The sequence below is a fragment of the Mercenaria mercenaria genome, chromosome 15, assembly GCF_021730395.1.
Source record: "Mercenaria mercenaria strain notata chromosome 15, MADL_Memer_1, whole genome shotgun sequence".
In the NCBI taxonomy this organism is placed as follows: Eukaryota; Metazoa; Mollusca; class Bivalvia; order Venerida; family Veneridae; genus Mercenaria; species Mercenaria mercenaria.
This window is the reverse complement of record NC_069375.1, coordinates 14,582,056-14,601,712: the sequence shown is the minus strand read 5'-3', so window position 1 is coordinate 14,601,712 and position 19,657 is coordinate 14,582,056. Positions and strand designations below refer to the sequence as shown.

At 36.9% G+C, this 19,657-nt stretch overlaps 2 protein-coding genes across 2 annotated transcripts in view; one reads left to right on the top strand and one right to left on the bottom strand.

Annotated features, from left to right (window-relative positions):
• The window catches only part of LOC123547198 (neuroendocrine convertase 2-like), a 34,624-nt gene extending 17,024 nt beyond the window's left edge, over positions 1-17,600 (bottom strand). The window contains exons 1-9 of the mRNA XM_053524604.1: positions 17,258-17,600; positions 16,441-16,536; positions 15,640-15,762; positions 14,598-14,726; positions 14,010-14,077; positions 13,269-13,354; positions 3,799-3,980; positions 2,244-2,465; positions 218-318 (exon numbers count right to left, since the gene is read on the bottom strand). Of these exons, the coding sequence (XP_053380579.1) occupies positions 218-318; positions 2,244-2,465; positions 3,799-3,980; positions 13,269-13,354; positions 14,010-14,077; positions 14,598-14,726; positions 15,640-15,762; positions 16,441-16,536; positions 17,258-17,491 (1,241 nt within the window). The 5' untranslated portion in view covers positions 17,492-17,600. The remainder of the gene's footprint in view (positions 1-217; positions 319-2,243; positions 2,466-3,798; positions 3,981-13,268; positions 13,355-14,009; positions 14,078-14,597; positions 14,727-15,639; positions 15,763-16,440; positions 16,537-17,257) is intronic.
• A 520-nt stretch (positions 17,601-18,120) lies between these two features.
• LOC123560080 (neuroendocrine convertase 2-like) overlaps positions 18,121-19,657 on the top strand; it is a 34,263-nt gene continuing 32,726 nt past the window's right edge. Inside the window, exon 1 of the mRNA XM_045352343.2 lies at positions 18,121-18,474. Within this exon, the coding sequence (XP_045208278.2) occupies positions 18,217-18,474 (258 nt within the window). The 5' untranslated portion in view covers positions 18,121-18,216. The remainder of the gene's footprint in view (positions 18,475-19,657) is intronic.

Sequence of the window (19,657 nt, the reverse complement as noted above, 5' to 3'; positions counted from 1 at the left end):
GATCTAAGCTATTCTGTATTATCTCGGATCTGCGAGAAAATTATCTTTAATTCAATTTCCTACTTTCTTCATACTGACAATGAATTTTTCAGTGAATATAGTCTCATCTCGAATCAAAGATCAGCATTTTTAGATAGAACAATTAAATACAATTTTATGAAAAAGAGATTATAAAAAAGCCAAAGACAGGTGCCGTACGAGGGATAAACATACTTACTTTGCCTGCAATGTTAGCGCTATGATTCCCGAAAGTAACGAAACCGAAGCAGACCCTCCGCCATAGTTTTCTATACAAGTATCATTTATGGCCGTTGTAGCCTATAACAATTTTCACATATATCAGAAAACGTAGTCAGATTTAGATAAATATTATTAGGTTATTTAACATTGTTCCGTACAATACGGTGATATATTTGGACGAGTACCCAGCTGAGAAAACCATATTGGACGAGCCGCTAGGCGAGTTCAATATGGTTTTCTCAGCTGGGTACGAGTCCAAATATATCTCGTATTGTACAGTACAATGTTAAATAACCTTTTTATTCTATATCTATTTTATCTTACTATAATAATAGTTTAAATTAAAAATGTTTCACTGAATATTGTATTCCTGCCTTTTCTAGTTTTTCCCAGCTTGGTATGAGTGCAAATATATATTATACAGAACAATGTTAGACCTTAAATAACCTTTTCATTCTATATTTATTTCACTTCATACGTAATATACGTAATTCATTGAATGTTGTTTTTTGCTGCGTATCATCATTAAAAAAGTATATGGTGCAACCTGCCTACAACAGCCATTTGGCGATTTGGGTAGTAATAATACTTGGCTGAGATATTATGCCCACAAACATTGTCAGCAAGTTTGGTGAAGATCGGATGAAAACTGTTCGACTTAAAAGAGCGGACAAGGCTAAATTCCCCGTTTTTCGAGTAATTCAAGGACTATAATCAAAGAGTGCCTGGTACAATTTGGCTGGTTATCGAAATTGGCCGAGATGTAATGCCCACAAACATTCTCAGCAAGTTTGGTGAAGAGCCGACGAAAACTGAATTATAGAGCAGAAATGTTTTGGATGCTGACCGCCCGCTGCCATTTATAATCTTCTCCATTTTGTTTCTTAACCGTTAAACAAAAAATACTGAGGTAGCTATTCAGATAGTCAGGGCTGATAGCAATTTCTAGGTTTCGTCCGGAACGGCTTCTTTTAGCGACTTTTCAAATATTCCAACATCTGATGGTCCTTTTTACTGTATTTTTAAGTTTTTGATTATTAATGAACGTTTAATATTTAAATCAGATAGCATTGTTATCTCTTGAATCGTTTTTGTGTGTTGTAAACAAAAAACAACAACCCAAATTAAATCCAGATTTCAAGATGCATAATCAAACTCTGTACACAGAGCGCCAACTTCATCCGATTTACATTCGGAACATTTTCACGCGTTTCGGGCTTTATCGTATGTTTAACATGGGACTGTTGAACCGTCCAAATACAGAAAATACAGGATTTTTTGTACGCGCGTGCGTCCAAATACAGAAAATACGGGATTTTTGTACGCACGTGCATCCAAATACCGTAATATATTGTACGGTCACGTGTTGCAAATGAACGTTCGCGATTGGATAGATAAAATAGGTATAGAATAAGTATTCATATATACTAAGTGTTTGAAAATAATTTAATGTAAGACTGTTGGATTTATGTAATGAAACTGTACTATCATTAAAGTATTTACAAAATATCGTCGCTTATGCTAACGCAAAGACGAGGAGATAGAATTACTAGTCATTAAAAAAGTAAACCGTACTTAAACACGTAATTGGACAGATTCTGTACAGACGGTATATATATACTTGAACATAACATTTTAACATATCACAAGGTACATGTATGCACGTCAATTCAAACTTTTACAATCCTATTATTACAGCGAAAATAATAATTTTCGCTCGTTAAACCAGCCTGACTATTTGTAGTACACATCTTCTTGCTAGTATAACAACAATAATAACAACAACAAAAAAAAAACGACTATAAAAAATTTCGCTTTGAAGTGCAAACATAATTCTTTTATCAGAAAGAGAGTTTCAAATTTTCGCCAATCAAATCAGCTTGGATAGTTGTAGAAAACCAATTCTTGCCAAAATAACAAAACACCAACAACTGCAACAAGTAAAAAAGCATTTTACTTTGAATCGCAAACGTAATTCTTTTATCCAGAAATATGTTTCCTACCAGGTACACCTTTGTACCGTTTGGATATTCTTCTCCAGCATAGGCTGCGGTCATTACGTTTGTACATTCCTCCGCGTATGTGGCAGGACCACCCTCAGGTGCCAGGGAATTTACCCCGATTGTATACATATTGTTGACCAGTTCTACAGTATTACAATCATCGAAATACTCGCCATCGTTGCCAGCACCAAATATGAAGATTGTTCCTTTACCCCTGCGACCCTAAAAATGAACAAACCTGTGCAAACGAATGTGAAACTTATATCTAAAACTGGCTAATTCCCTTTTCTGTTCGTAGTGCTGAGAAAACACATACTAGTAGACAATTGACAAACCCTTCCTTTGTTTACTTCAAACTCAAACAATTCGGCAAACAAATTTATAGATTACTTATCACCTAATTTAAAAGACAGACACATCATTTTAATGACAAGGACACCAGAACCATTTTATCCGCACAATTTTTTAATATTTGAAACTGATAAATACCCGGAGCAATGAAGATAGCATTGAAAATACCCTCGTTAGACCAGTTCTCATTATATTTAGCTGCATACTTAAACGATCATCCCTCACTTGTAGAGTAACCTATTGCATTGCTTTTTACGTACGTATATTTGAAACACAGATATACGGGTTACGTGGTTTTGCGTTCGATCCCGGGCGGAATGAATGTTCTCTATTTGATGAAAGACATTGTGTCTTAAATCATTCGTCCTCCACGTCTGATTCATGTGGGAAAGGTGTCAATAACTTGCGGAGAACAGGTTTGTACTGGTTTAGATCCATTAACACTGGATAGATTAACTGCTCGCAGTTAAATAAATACTGTTGAAAAACGGCATTTAAGCCTTTATCAATTGCGTCTAAAATCCTAAAGTGGTCCCTGAATAGTATTCTTCTTACCGGTGTGGACCAACTCTTGAATGACCATTGCTCTCAAGTAAATAGTGACAGAATTAATCAAATTTGAAGACCACTACCACTTGGTAACAGCGATATAACCAACAAGACCACTGATCCACAGTTACACCATTGTGGTTAACAAGACCACTGGTCCACAATAAGAACATTGTGTTCAAAAAAACCCCACTGATCCCCCGTTAAAACACTGTGCTCAACAGTATAAATATAAATGTTGGCCAATTACGCATGTCAAAAGCTGGAAAATCGAAATATGACTTATAATTTACTCGTTGTTTTTGCAGGGTTCAACGTTGCACCATCACAATTATAGGTCATCTAGCTACATTCCAGTTTTGATGGTGGATGAAAGTTCAAGGTGCCCGTCCGTGTAATATTTCATCACGGATGGACACCTGGGTAGAACCAACGACCTTCCGTTAGCCTGATTGACGGCTTCCTCACATGAGGTATTCAACGCTTTACGTAAGGCTCAACCCCACATCGGTGAGAGGCAAGTGACCTTCCTTATCGGCCACGGAGGCCCTTATAATTTGTGGGTGTAACGTTAAATTCAATGACGCTGTTGTCACAGAATGTTTAGCTTATTACATTACAAAACAGTGTGATAATTCTCACAAAAAATACGAACCTCTCTGATACCTTGCGTTAGCGCTGATTTAGCTACTTCGTCCATCTCATAAAATCCTGCCCCGTGGTCTACTCCCATTCCAAAACCGTGGTTGAAAATATCTATATCATCAAGCTTGTATGTCCAAGCTAAAGCTAACCACCGTTTTGCCACGCCTGCCGCAGGTGTAAAAGCCCTGAAAACTGAAAACTAAAATAAATGACTTCTTCTGGCATCGACTATAAACTTCTACTACATTTTTGAAGGTATTATGTATTTGATAAATGCTCATGTATCTTTTTTCATTTTAAATTAGAATGGTTGGATAATAGATAGGGAATGAAAAAGAAAAGTCAAGTTCTTTAGAATAGTTGCCAACGACGTGAGGAAATTGTTGGGCAATGTTATGATTTTTGTAACTTGTAGCCAAATGCTTTGAGCAAAGTGTCTGTCAGAATAATTCGTAGCTGCCTGTTGCAAAACGGCGTTAAACCAGAAGTTGTAAATTTATACTGTATGCTTGCTTAAACAGCAGCTTAAAACAAGTTTATCTATACGCTATATTGTACGGCTTGTTAAACCTAGTTGATAAAATAATCACTGCAGTATAGAGAGAGAGAGTGGGCAAAATAATTAGGTGTTGACAGATACATGGAATTTTACACAATTTTATGAGAGTTTATCAGTTTTGGTCGCGCTTTAGCGAGAGAAAGACGAATGTTATACATACAGTATTTCAATGTTGTTTAGAGTCAATTGGTAGCTCGATTTTTTGAAGGAAATATTTGTTTCTTGATTTATTTGTTGGAGATTGGGGGGTACATTTTATTGTACATAATTGTTGAGTTGCTCGGCGAATATTTTGGTTGTTTGGGTGTTTAATCGTGGTTTTGTTTGGAAGCTGATACTTGGTTGTTGAAGGTTGGAATTGTTGGTTCTTTTGTGAATTGAAGTTTATGATTTGGCTGGTTGTTTGAATGTGTGTGTTGAAGGGTTCTTTTGTGTTTTAGAGGTGTATAAATTGATTTTCTGCAGTTTGGTGGTGTATCGTTCGAATATATATATTCCTCTGAGTTTTGCAGATTAATTGTTTGGTTTTGAATGGTTGTTGGTTGAAGCTTGTGCTGGCCGAGCAGAAGTATTGAAATACTTGCGATATTTTGTATATCACATATATCTGCGTATATGTGATAATGTTTGACGAAAAGCGGTGCAAATTTAGTTATACTTGTATACAGAATGTTTGTGGTGTGTGTTTGATCTAGGTGTAAATAGTACGTCACCATGCTTAAGAATATAATGTATATACAGTGAAAAATATACAGAAAAAACTACAAAAAAATACACACAAGAAAATACACAAGGAAACAATTAAGTGCTAGTTTCCGAGGTAAAGATTAGCTATAGTCAGGCGGTGCATACTACCTCCCTAACCGTTGGTAACGCCTCGCACCGGCCACCATCAAATCCTGACAAACTGGGGGCTCGTCCGGGATCTTTACCAAATTGGCAAATAACTAGCAAAATATTGTTTGAGTGCATGTTAAAATACTGTGTTATTTAACGTTGTTTTGAAGTACTGAAAAAGTGTTCAAACGGCGTTCAACATAGAGTTTTTCAATTGAACAGTATTAGTTGAATACTGAAAATATAATGATGGATTATGATAAATGGGTTTCGTTGGGCGAGAGATTAGGCTTAAAGGAAAATGCCTTACTTGAATACGTGCAGAAGAAAGAAGCCGAGTGTACTGAGAGGAACGAACGTAAGGAACGGCGCGACCAGGAACGTCGGCGCATAGATGCTGAAACAGAGGAAAAGAAACGTTTATTCGAGCTTGACAAATGCAAGTACATGGCAGATGAGGCCGAGAAGCAGAAGCATATAGAGCTCAAACACAGAGAGCAAGAAATTGAACTTATGCGACTGAAAATTGAAGCAGGGGCGTCAGCCGATATCAAGCCTTCTGTTGAGGCACCGCATAGCAGAGGTCTTAGGCCAAAGCTTCCAAAATTTGAAGAGAATAAAGACGACATGGATGCTTATCTTGAACGGTTTGAAAGATTTGCACGTAGCCAAGAGTGGAAAGAAGATACTTGGGCCATAAGCTTGAGTTCTTTGTTAACCGGGAAGGGTCTTGAAGTGTACACTAGTATGCCTCCGGAACAAGCGTCAGACTATCAGGCATTAAAAACAGCCGTTCTTAAAAGATACCAGCTTACGGAAGAAGGTTTTCGGGTTAAATTTAGAGAAGGTAAACCAGAGCAAGGGGAGACGGGTTTTCAATTCATGGCTCGTCTTGATAGATACTTCAGCAGATGGACGGAAATGGCGGAGGCCACAGATACGTACGACAAGTTGAAAGACTTAATTATTAGAGAGCAGTTTACTAGAACCTGTTCACCAGACTTAGCGCTTTTCCTTAAAGAAAGGAAACCTAAAAGCCGCAATGACGTCATTACTCTGGCAGAGCAGTACATAGAAGCTCACGGTGGTACGATTACGTACAGTAAGAATCCCAAATCTAATAATAACTCCAATAAATTCACACCACACCAAGTTCAGTCGCCAAGCCCAAAGCTCCCGTCCTATGATAAGGCAGTGCATTAGAAAGCAACAGAGATGGTCACATTGCGAAAGATTGCCGTGATCAAAACAGAAAACGATATGGTGCAGCAGGGATGATGTACAGAGGTCAAAACGGTAGTAGTTACCGCGATAGGCGTGATCCGTCACCAAAGAATTGGCGCATGGGGCCGACAGAAAATAAGCGTGATGGTAGACCAGGTAATGAGAAAATATCGGGCATGTGCATGTCACTTCCTCCGCAAAGCTCATACGAAGGTTGCATAGAAGAGGGGAAGCTCAAGCTAGCTAATGGGAATTCAGTTCCAGTAGTTACTAGTAGTTGTACTATTGAATCATTAGGAGGTGAAAGGCAGTTAGACTTGAAGCAGGGTTATGTCGGAGACCAAGAAGTTAAAGTACTTAGAGACACAGGGTGTGAGTTAGCATTTGTTAGAAAGAAGTTTGTTACAGAAGATCAAATGTTGAAGAAAAACTGCGTAATGATAGCAATAGATGGACATGCAAGATTAGTCCCTATGGCAAAAATTAGCATTGACACACCATACTTCAGTGGTGAAATAGAGGCCATGGTTTTAGAAACCGTAATTTGTGATTTGGTTTTAAGCAACATCAGTGGCGTGCTAAATAAACCAGATGAAAAATGGGTTGGTCGTGATGCCAGTAAGACAGAAGCAACGGACACAAATGTAGCTGCTGTAGTTACAAGGGCACAAGCAGAGAAGGAGAAGAAGCCTATGAAGCCACTTAAGGTACCTGTAATTAAAGACGATGAAATAACGGTTGAGTTGCTTAAGAAAGCACAGTCAGAGGATAAGTCATTGAACAGGTTATGGAGATACGCCGAAGAGAAAAAGATAAAGTCGACAAAAGGAGGCAATAAGTACAGATACGAGATAAGCAAAGACGTATTGTACAGGATCTTCGAGACAGTGAAGGGCGATAAGAAAGTTGAAACCAAGCAGATAGTGGTCCTGAAGATATACCAGAAGCGTGTAATGTCCTTAGCACATGAATCTATAGTGGGCGGACAACTTTCAGTCCGCAAGACTGTAGACAGAAAACAGTCAAGCTTCCATTGGCCAGGAATATCAAGCGATGTCACAAGGTTTTGTCGTTCATGCGATATTTGCCAGAAAACAGTACCGAAGGGTTAAGTTCAGAGGGTACCTCTTGGTGAGATGCCAATTATCGATGCTCCATTTCAACGGATTGCTGTTGATTTGATTGGGCCAATTTCGCCTGTTTCAGAAAAAGGAAACCGTTACATCTTGACAGTAGTTGATTATGCTACACGTTACCCTGAAGCAGTTGCTTTGCCAAGAATAGAGACAGAAAATGTTGCAGAAGCATTGCTAGACATATTCTCTAGAGTAGGTTTTCCTTCTGAAATCTTAAGTGACAGAGGTAGTCAATTTACGTCGCAACTTATGGAAGAAGTATGCAGGCTCGTGTCCCTTAAACAGATGTTTACGACACCTTACAACCCGAAATGTAACGGCCTTTGTGAGAGAATGAATGGAATTCTCAAAAGTATGCTAAAGAAAATGTGCCAAGAGAGACCAAAAGACTGGGATCGATATATATCTGCTGTATTGTTTGCATACAGGGAAGTCGCACAAGCCAGTACAGGATTTTCGCCATTCGAATTGTTATATGGTAGAACAGTGAGAGGTCCAATGCAGGCACTGAAGGAACTTTGGACAGAAAGCGAAGTTCCAGAAACCAGGAACACGTATGAATACGTGCTAGATCTACGGAACAGACTAGAAGAAACGTGCAGAATTGCAAGGGAGAGTCTCAGCAATGCACAAGTAGAATACAAACATCATTATGATAAAAAGGCAAGAGCACGAAGTCTCGAGCAAGGAGACAAAGTTTTAGTCCTCCTGCCTACATTTCACAACAAACTCATGTTGCAGTGGAAGGGTCCATTTGCAGTAGCTGAAGTTGTAAACAAATTTGATTATAAAGTGAAGATAGGCGACAGAGTAGGTGTTTACCACATAAACCTTTTGAAGAAATATGAGGAGAGAGAAGATAAGGTCTGTGCAAGTGTAGCAGTTATAGAAGCAGAGAATGAAAGTGAAACTGGTGTAGTTGACGATGAGAGTTTACTGAACTTAGTAAACACTAGTGGTACAGAGACGTACAGAGATGTTTGTGTAAATGAGCAGTTGTCTAGAGAGCAGAAAGCTGAAGTGTATGCTCTGCTTGAAGAATTTAAAGATATATTCACTGATGTACCAGGGACAACTGACCTTGAAGAACACAAGATTGATTTGACTGATGAGACACCGATACGTGTTAGGCAGTACACTATACCTTACGCAAAGAGAAAAGACGTTGAAGACGAAGTTAAGAATATGTTAGAAGCTGGAGTCATAGAACCTGCAAATTCAGATTACAACTCCCCGGTTGTTCTTGTGAAGAAGAAAGATAATACAAACCGCTTTTGCATAGACTTCAGACGCATTAATTCTTTCACGAGGTTCGACACGGAACCTATGGGTAACGTGGAGGATATTATGGCGAAGTTGAAAGAAGACAAATACTTCACAAAGATTGACCTGACCAAAGGTTATTGGCAGATACCAATAGAAGAAAAGTCGAGGCATTTGACCGCATTCTCTACTCCAGAAGGCAGTTACCAGTTCAGAAAAATGCCGTTCGGAATGGTAAATTCTGGGGCAACATTCAATCGAATGATGAGAAAGTTGTTGGCTGGCATCAAAGATGCAGATAATTATGTGGACGATGTCCTTGGACACACTATAACCTGGGAGAGACACGTAATGATGTTGAGAAATGTATTCACCAGAATACGGGAAGCAAGACTGATAGTAAAGCCATCAAAATGTATGATTGGATTTGGTAGTATTTCGTTTACTGGCCACGTTGTAGGTGACGGCATGATGCAAATGGAGGACGATAAGTTGGATAAGATACGTAGTGCTGAGAGATCAGAAACTAAGAAGCAACTTAGGTCATTCCTTGGTTTGGCGGGATACTATAGGAAATTCATCGGGTCCTTCGCAGAGATCGCCGCCCCTTTGACAGACCTTACGAAGAAAGGTCAACCAAACAAAATAGTCTGGAGGCCAGACCATAAAACCGCCTTCAGGACACTGAAGCAATTATTGACTCGTGCGCCGATATTACGTTTGCCAGACTTCTCCAAACCGTTTGTCTTGCAGTGTGATGCTTCGGATACTGGGGTTGGAGCAGCCCTTCTACAAAGGTTTGATGACGGATTGTTTTCTATTGCATATGCAAGCAAGAAGCTTTTGAAACGGGAGAAGAACTACTCCGTAATAGAGAGGGAATGCCTAGCTATGGTTTTTGGAATTAAGAAATTCCACAAGTACTTGTATGGACAACAGTTTGAACTACAAACTGATCACGCACCTTTGACCTATATTCAAAAATGTAACATTGAAAGCGGTCGAATTATGAGATGGGCCTTGTTCTTGCAGAACTACAAGTTCCGAATCGAGGCTGTCAAAGGAACAGACAACGTCTGTGCAGATTACCTGAGTAGACTGGATACCTGAGGGGTTAGTGTCAAATTATTCTTTGCATTTGGAAAACAGTTGAGTGTTTTCTTGAGTGGGGGGCTGTCAGAATAATTCGTAGCTGCCTGTTGCAAAACGGCGTTAAACCAGAAGTTGTAAATTTATACTGTATGCTAGCTTAAACAGCAGCTTAAAACAAGTTTATCTATACGCTATATTGTACGGCTTGTTAAACCTAGTTGATAAAATAATCACTGCAGTATAGAGAGAGAGAGTGGGCAAAATAATTAGGTGTTGACAGGTACATGGAATTTTACACAATTTTATGAGAGTTTATCAGTTTTGGTCGCGCTTTAGCGAGAGAAAGACGCATGTTATACATACAGTATTTCAATGTTGTTTAGAGTCAATTGGTAGCTCGATTTTTTGAAGGAAATATTTGTTTCTTGATTTATTTGTTGGAGATTGGGGGGTACATTTTATTGTACATAATTGTTGAGTTGCTGGGCGAATATTTTGGTTGTTTGGGTGTTTAATCGTGGTTTTGTTTTGAAGCTGATATTTGGTTGTTGAAGGTTGGAATTGTTGGTTCTTTTGTGAATTGAAGTTTATGATTTGGCTGGTTGTTTGAATGTGTGTGTTGAAGGGTTCTTTTGTGTTTTAGAGGTGTATAAATTGATTTTCTGCAGTTTGGTGGTGTATCGTTCGAATATATATATTCCTCTGAGTTTTGCAAATTAATTGTTTGGTTTTGAATGGTTGTTGGTTGAAGCTTGTGCTGGCCGAGCATAAGTATTGAAATACTTGCGATATTTTGTATATCATATATATCTGCGTACATGTGATAAAGTTTGACGAAAAGCGGTGCAAATTTAGTTATACTTGTATACAGAATGTTTGTGGTGTGTGTTTGATCTAGGTGTAAATAGTACGTCACCATGCTTAAGTATATAATGTATATACAGTGAAAAATATACAGAAAAAACTACAAAAAAATACACACAAGAAAATACACAAGGAAACAATTAAGTGCTAGTTTCCGAGGTAAAGATTAGCCATAGTCAGGCGGTGCATACTACCTCCCTAACCGTTGGTAACGCCTCGCACCGGCCACCATCAAATCCTGACAGTGTCAGAAAGTATAATGTTCATCATAACGATATATGTCAGTACCAGTAAGATAAAAGCATTTATGTGATTTAATTGTATACACTAATTGAGCTTCTTTCCGATCAATAGTCAAACTTGTATGTCCGAAGTCTAGTGTTTTATAATATGACGTCATAAATACATGTCCACAGATATTACATTTAGTTTCAACCGTCCACTATGTATGTTTGTTACTCCTGTGTTTTATTACTGCATTCTTTTATGTTTGCAAATACATGTGCTCTGTCGACTTTAAGGTCCGTCTCACAACTTTGATTTCATAGCGATTTGTCTCATAATATTTCGATTTTCCCTATCTTGCCTACATTATTATCATAATGAGAACATATATCATCTTTAAAAAAAGAAACACAATTTTATGTTATGGATTGATGCTGATGAGTTAAAATGATAAATCATTTAAAAATGACCAGTATTTAATATTGGTCATTGATTCTCAATTTTAACCGAGAAACATAAAAACATAAAACAGCAGGGCACACGATATGAGCCTCACCATGAGAAAACCAACATAGTGGGTTTGCGACCAGCATGGGTCCAGACTAGCCTGCGTATCCGCGTCGTCTTGTCAGGATCCATGCTGTTCGCTTTCAAAGCCTATTGCATTTAGAGCAATAGATAGCGAACAGCATGGATCCTGACCAGACTGCGCGGATAACTGCAGGGAACATGATATGAGCCTCACCATGAGAAAAACAACATAGTGGGTTTGTGTCCAGCATGGATCCAGACCAGCCTGCGTATCCGCGCAGTCTTTTCAGGATCCATGCTGTTCGCTTTCAAAGCCTATTGCATTTAGAGCAATCGATAGCGAATAGCATGGATCCTGACCAGACTGCGATGATGCGCAGGCTGGCCTGGATCCATGCTGGTCTCAAACCCACTATGTTGGTTTTCTCATGGCGCGGCTCAGTTATAACTCATATTGCTTGCGACAAATGCAGTCTTTAAACTACTTTTGATCTTCAAGAACAATACTCAAGAACAATAATCAGCGTTGTCTATAATTTTTATGTAGTTTTGAAATCGGTCGGAAACTGAACCGCAAAAAGAACGGAAAATTAGATTTTGGAGTTATTGACGAAATTGAATTCCTTTAACGTTTTGACGCATTTTTTAGCATATTTGTTTAATCAAACATAGTATTTCTGATAAATTATGGATTCAGACTCTTTTTTTTTAGTTTCTGTGAAAGGTTTTTCTTTGCTGAGAGACTATACGGTTTTATTTTCATGACAGGCATATTTTAAAGCAAAACAAAAACTTGATGAGATATTTCTCGACAATACAACAACACAACATAAACCGATTTAAGGACCCTGGTGATGTTTTGCCACTGACCGTTCCAAGGCTCGCCCCACTGTGTTTCTTTATACGGGTTAAAATCATTGATGGGAGCGTTCTTTGATTGATGGCATTTTCTCCTTAACATTTAGCCCAGCAATTGTGGTGTAAAAGAGGTGTACATAATAGATATAGAAATGTTCGTATAGTGCAAACTATCCCTAAAAGGATTCCTTCAATAAAAGCGAATATTTTCATAACAATACTACGGACGGAAACACAGAACGCTTGTAGCCTCTGTGACAACATAAGGGGGTAATCTCCCTTTAAACCTGATGACGTCATAGAGTCCCGTTACCCTAAGCTCCTGGTGCCTATGACATCACAAGATTTTCCGAATGCGTCACTCCTTCATATTTTGTGACTAGATGACACGACCATTCCTTAATTAGGAAATAGATTTTACTTTTGAGTGATATACCGGTTAATATATCACCCTTTGAAGTTCAGATGCGCAGTAATCGAATCACGAAGGCGGAAGGCCTGAGTGATTAATTACAAAGCATCTAAACGACAAAGCGTGATATATTCACCGGTATATCTCGAAAAAATGAAATATATTTCCATTCTAACACGATCGTTTCAACTAAATGAAAAATGTGTGCTGAATTATTTGACGCGCAATACTAATCGAACGCCATTTAACTGCCGTTGACGTCATAACACGCGCAAATTACATCATTTGTACGCCAGCGTGATCTAACGTGAGATTTTATCACGCCAAATTTCTTCTTTGTCTCTATGGGGCAAAATACGGATCGTGTTAGAATTAAAGATTAATATGAACATTCCATCCCTTATTCAATGCGTTACCCGCTTGGTGCGCATGATACTCTTTCCTTTGTACCTGTCCGTACTACACTACTCATTACCGACCTGCAATTGAGGCATCATATGCGACTCCAGTGATACATTGGTCATTCTTTGAGGCAGCCACTACTCCTGCTTGCCGGGTGCTGTGGCTAGGATTTAAAGTAGAGATAATAATTTTAAAACAATGTATTTGCGGAAACTATCTTTCCTGAAACTGGGTATGTATATCCACCTTAAGTAGAAAGTGGTTTTCTCTGACATCATCTTACCACACATAAACTACGCAAAGAGTTAATTCATGAATGAGAAAACATGAACATGTACTCGCTACTTTTTTGTTGGTTTTGTTGGGAGTTTCGTTTTAACGTCACAACAACACATTTACGTTCGAGGAAAGCCCCAAATGTCTCCTCGGGCATTTTGTTTTTGGCATGGACGAAATCCGTCATAGAACCATTGATCTGCACCCCAGTCGAGGTATCAAACAGGCAGCGGTAAGAGGTAACTGATTAGAAGTCAGCATTATCACTCGGTCAAGGAGGCCCGGTATCTGTGAAAAGCCAGTCTGAATAATAACCTTATTACTGTTCGTAAGCTTAAAAGGTACACTTTTGTCCGAAAGTAAGGTTTAAAAAGAGCTACTGATTATGCAGGTTTTAATTAATGCAGAAATACAATAAAACATACCGATTTATTCTAGTTTATCACATACCCAATGTAATATTTCTATCAAGCACAGTTTCACAAAGTGAGAAAGAACAAAGTAAAGATGAAATCAAAGAGCATGTAAAAACTAACACTTACCTTTCAAATGCATGCACGTACTCGGCTCCATTATCGTCGTCAACAAAATCATAACTCAGAGATGCATTCTGGGTAAACAAATCATGAATTTTAAATGTTTTGATAATTATAAAGCAATCGAATTTCATGTATTAACCTAAACATTCAGTACGTTACGCTAATGTTGTATTGACTAATTATTTATATGCTGATGTTTAAAGAGAAATATACGACTCTTTTTTATATACAATTTTATAATCGTTACGACTTAGCCTTTACCCTGCTAAATTTCTAAAATTTCAATTTCGGCAGTACCGTTTATTACTCGAAGGGGTGTTCACTGAAAATCTACTGACTGAAGAGCGAACAGTGCACACCATGAGTCTGCACTGGTCGTAAGGGCAGGATCATTTTTTGGCAGCAGGCCAAAGGTTAGAATTACGTAACTGCGTTGTGAAAAACAGACAATAACAGCACTTATGTGAAACAGCATGTACCTTTGTTCAGGAGAGTGCTTGTTCGGTGACAAATTTTGATTATTTTCTACTTTATTAGATCTATTTATGCAATAACGTTTATATGGAGAGATAACGAATGACAATGACTTACATAATTATCAACGAGATCGTAGTGGGCCGTGTCAATACCATCTCCAACTAAACCTACCACAACACCTTTGCCACTGTATCCCAATTCCCAGGCTTCGTATACCCGCATTGACGGGGTTTGGTCAGTATGCTATATAACACACACAACAGTATAAAAGGCACTGATCTCCAGATTTTGACTAAAAATGGTTTTTGCAAAACTGACGTTTGATCATGTTACGAATATTAGAACCTGAGTTTATGTTTATAAACTATTTTAAAAAATGCCAAATTAAGGATAAAAACATGCCACAGTCAGGAATCAAACCCGGTCCGCCCCAGCAACAATAACTTTCCGCAGTCTTAACCAATACACCACAAAGAAATACATACCTGCTGACTGTACAATAAAAAGATTTATAATTAAGGTAGTTTACCTCTAATACTCATTTACAAACGCTTTTCTATTTTGAATGGAAAACATATATAAAAATTACTAATTCTTATAAAATATGTTAGTAAATAAGTTTTTTCAAAGCCTTCTTAAGAAATGTACGAAATAGAAATAATTCCTAATATATCTTCTTTTGTTGTCGTACGATCTAGAAACCAAAGACTTTAAAATGTTTTGATTAAAATGTCCACTGCGGCGTGATGTATAGAATGTGTAAAAATGTTCATTTTGCAAGGCTTTCCTTGTGGCCATACCAGCACCTTTACAAGATGGCAAGAGCTTCTTGATTACATCTTAAGACAAATCTTATTTACAAAGTCTACACATCAATTAATTTAGTTTGAATACACTTTCTCTTCAAATATTCCACTTAGTCCATACGTTAATACTAGTATTTCACTTCACCATGCAATGGAAATGTAAGGTAAATCGTAAATAAAAATGGTTTCAAAATGAAATAGACAATTATAAATTATAAAAATCTTAGTGAATTTTCTATCAAAAAGGGGCTTTATGAATATGGGGCCATTCATATTACGACATCTTGTGACTGCTTAAGATATGTGAATAAACGGCATGTGTCATCAATCAGAGAAAGTCTTTTTCATACCAGATACCACTGCTTTGGCCAGAAAGAGTCTGTCACTGTGAAACTATCATCAGACCTTTTCACTCTTCCTATCGAGGAAAGCATTTGATTCGTTCCTGTTTCTTCCATCTTAAAGTCTAGCATCTGTAGAAAATGCTTTTATTAGTTGACTATATACCGTTTTATCTCTAGGTTAATGATTGTAGTTCATGTGTACATGATTTAAAACTGTATAACTATATTATATTATTTATAGGTTACCAAATAGATCCCAGTTATTTTAAAAACGTTCACCTCTATTTATCAAAATACATACTTTAATCCATGGCCATATGATGTGTACATTACATGCATCATTTGCTCCACGTGGTTCTGAGACGATCTGTGTATGAAAAGAATTGGAACAACATCGTAAGAGGCGACTAATAGGGTCTTAACATTTGGTTTTGCAGTAACTCTGTGATTCCAGCTGGTATGCAAATTTTGATTCCATACCTCATGTTTTTATTTCGATGTAAATGAGATGTGGAACCAAAATTTGTAGTCTTGTTTGGCGCCATATAACCTATACTGTGCTGGTGCGCCGTAAAACCCAAATAAATAAATAGATAAATACAGGCATCATTTTATCATTTCCCTTTATGGCAACAACAAAACTTACCGTCCACCTAAAGCTGCAACTAAGATCGGACTGGCTCTAGATTTTACACTATGAAGCATACTTTCTGTTCAAGAATTATACAAAGACTATAAACCATGCGTTATTCACATCTTCATGGAATGTTAACTTCAATAATAAATCAAAAATCTTGATATAATCACCAATTTGTCTTGTCTCTTCATTTTACTGGTAACAACTGATATCTCCTCAGCTGAGGCTCCTCTCGTATTAACGAACAGGTAGTAATCGCGAAGTATCTGAAAATATCATGACACTTATCAAAATAAATTTGAGTCGCACCATAAGAAAACCAGCATAATGCGTTTGCGACCAGCATGGATACAGGCCAGTCTGCGCATCCGCACAGCCTGGTCTGGATCCATGCTGTCCGCTAACGGTTTATCTAATTGCAATAGGCTTTAAAACGTACAGCATGTATCCTGACGACCAGACTGCGCGAATGCTGGTCGCAAATGCATTATATTAGTTTTCTCATGGGGCGGCTCATATGTTAGATATTCAATAGAATGAATTACGTTTTTATATATTTTCATACATTTTCAGTCAACCAAAAATTTTGATTACTTATTCATATTATTATACTGATACTAAAACACTTTGATATTTTCGCAAGCATATCAAGAAGGATTTTCTTGAATTTATTCTGATTTTTAAAAAATAATGCTTCGCTTTCTTCTTGTTCTAAAGAAGACAAGTACCTTACCTTACAATTCAAAGTTTGTTTGATAGGTATCTACATCTTGGTTATATGTAGACGACTCTTAGTAACTTGTTTCTTAGTCTATTTTATATACATATACTTCTAAAGAAATGCATAAACATCAAGATTCAACCTAATTAAGCATTCTCATAATTTACACTTTGTCTAATATTGTCTATAAAGTTTATTCACAAACACACAGGTAAAGTAAAATTCAGTTGATTGGTGTATTTCTGTCTTATCATTTAATGATCTACCTTTTTCTTAAACGAAAATCCATGTTGTCTGCCTAATAAAATAGCCTTTTCCTGTGGACCAGTATAATGCATCAGAAAATCGCCACTATACGCCTTTGTTTTTGGCTTCTCAATGCTTCCTTCCAATTTTCTTAATTTTGCAGTAAATCGTGTGGACATTTCCATATTTTCAGACGTAGCACAATGTCTCAAGCAAATCATACAAACAAAATTAAACATATGAAGTAATCTCATTTTATATCGATATGCAAATTACTAACGTAGAATGGAAATAACTTTAAAAATATTCCTAAAATCGTAAATTATTCAGAGCTTCGGAAGTCTCAAATCAAACTGTGTGTTAATTAAGACATTTATTATATGATCTCACAATTACTTGATTGGTTCCTATAACCCAAGGTTTTGTTTTGATTATCAAAGTCTGTTATCGGTCGTTTAGCAGCCAGGTGATTTTTCCACTTTGTCCAAACTTGCATATACCAGGCATGTTAGTGGTCTTCTATGTCAACAAATGATATTGTTTTGCTATCTTCATTGCACTTTGCACGTACTTCGACCGCTAATTGGAAACGGTTTATGTTCCCAGTTAAGTATTCGAGTCATGTAAAAGCTTAGAATGCAGGTCTGAAATGGATGAACTTAGTTGCAAACCCTCTCTGTATAAAAGGTCATTCATAACTGATACTAACGTTATAAAATGTTCCATTTGACCAAACAAAATTCAAGGTTCCTCACTGAATGACGTCTACGTGTTGCGCTGTAGTGCCGTTGTCAACTATATATAACAATGCGCTTAAAATGCCCTAGATATGCGAGCGATTTACGATCAGTCTTGTTTATGCTCAACGTAAAGCGCGGCAAAAAAACAACTTTCAAAGTGTATTTAAGTCTATCTTATCGAAACCCGTCGAAGCATCGCGATTGCATTCACTTGATTGAACATGCGTTAAAACACTTTGATGATGGCATGCTTGAACCATGTGTTACGTATTCTAGCATTGTGTGCACTTACTTCGATTTGTTATGCAGAGGAAAATTCCGCGAAGACGAAGCATGTACTAACGAAAGGTGAAAAACTGAAAAAGGCGAAAGCTTTAAACAACACACGGGAATTAACGAAGACACAGTATAGTGGAAAGTTTATTATGCATTATTCTGGTACAAAAGATTCAGCGGTCAAACTTGGCGAAAAACATGGATTCGAGTTCGTGAAAAAGGTTTGTTGCTTTAATCAGTTTTTGTCGTCTGTATTATATACTTTCTGATGACATATTCGTACTTTTAAATCAAGTTCTACGTACAAACTAGGACCATCTGTAATGGGATAGTATAGTTAATAATTCTACTTTAATTTCTGTACTTTCATAATTAACGTGCACATACAAAGACGGTCCATTCATCGCTATTGTAGCTGTACGTAATTATATATTGGATTAATTTTGATTTTTTTTTTCATGAGGGACAAAATCATTTTATACATCTTACAATATTTGTAGAGAAAGTACATAAAGTATTCTCTTCCCAATATACTGCTACAGGTTATACCAGATTCCGCGTATTTCTATATTATAATGTTTTTATGATAGTATTATAAATGATAATTTTTGTAAAAATGTAATAAAAAAGAATTTAGTTTCAATTTGTTTGTTAAATATTTCTGGGCTAGAGAAGAAATTGAAAATTATATATAATTACAACACAATATTGAAAACTGCATATCACTACAACACAATAAAAAAGGAAAACATTATCAGAAATGGAAGGAAATTCTATCCTATGTGTCAGTATAAATAAAATCTAAAAACAACCATCTCAAGAGTTGCGGTAGACGTATCTTCTTTTCTTATTTTTTTAAATTTATATTTGTTGCACATGCATATTAATGTGAGAAAACGTGCGTATGCAAGTTTGTGTGTGTGTGTGAGTGTATATGTGTGTTTTACGTTTTTGTTCAGGGGTGTAAGTGAGTGTATGAAATATTTTCTTGTGAATATATTTATATTATGAGCAAAGAGAAATAAAATATAAAAAATAACAAAAAAGTGTTGCAAAATATTCTTTAAGTATAAAGTTTTTCGCACCTTTTTGCTTGACTTATTTTTTAATTAAGAAAGAGATAGTGGTTCAGTTCTGAATCGCAGTTTCGTTCATGAAAGTGAATTTTAAGCTCTCCCCAGAACATTTATGCACATGGGCATTCCCAAAATATGTGTTCAATAGATTTGTTTTGTTTTAGCATACTTTTATTTGTTGCGATTATTCTGTGCAGATATTTATACTGAAAATGTGTATATTTTCTATCAATACTTGATGTTAGCATATTTCGGTATATTTCTTTCCATTGTAAATTTGCATTTGGACTGGTTCTTTTTTTTTGCCGTGTTCGGAGATACTCTATTA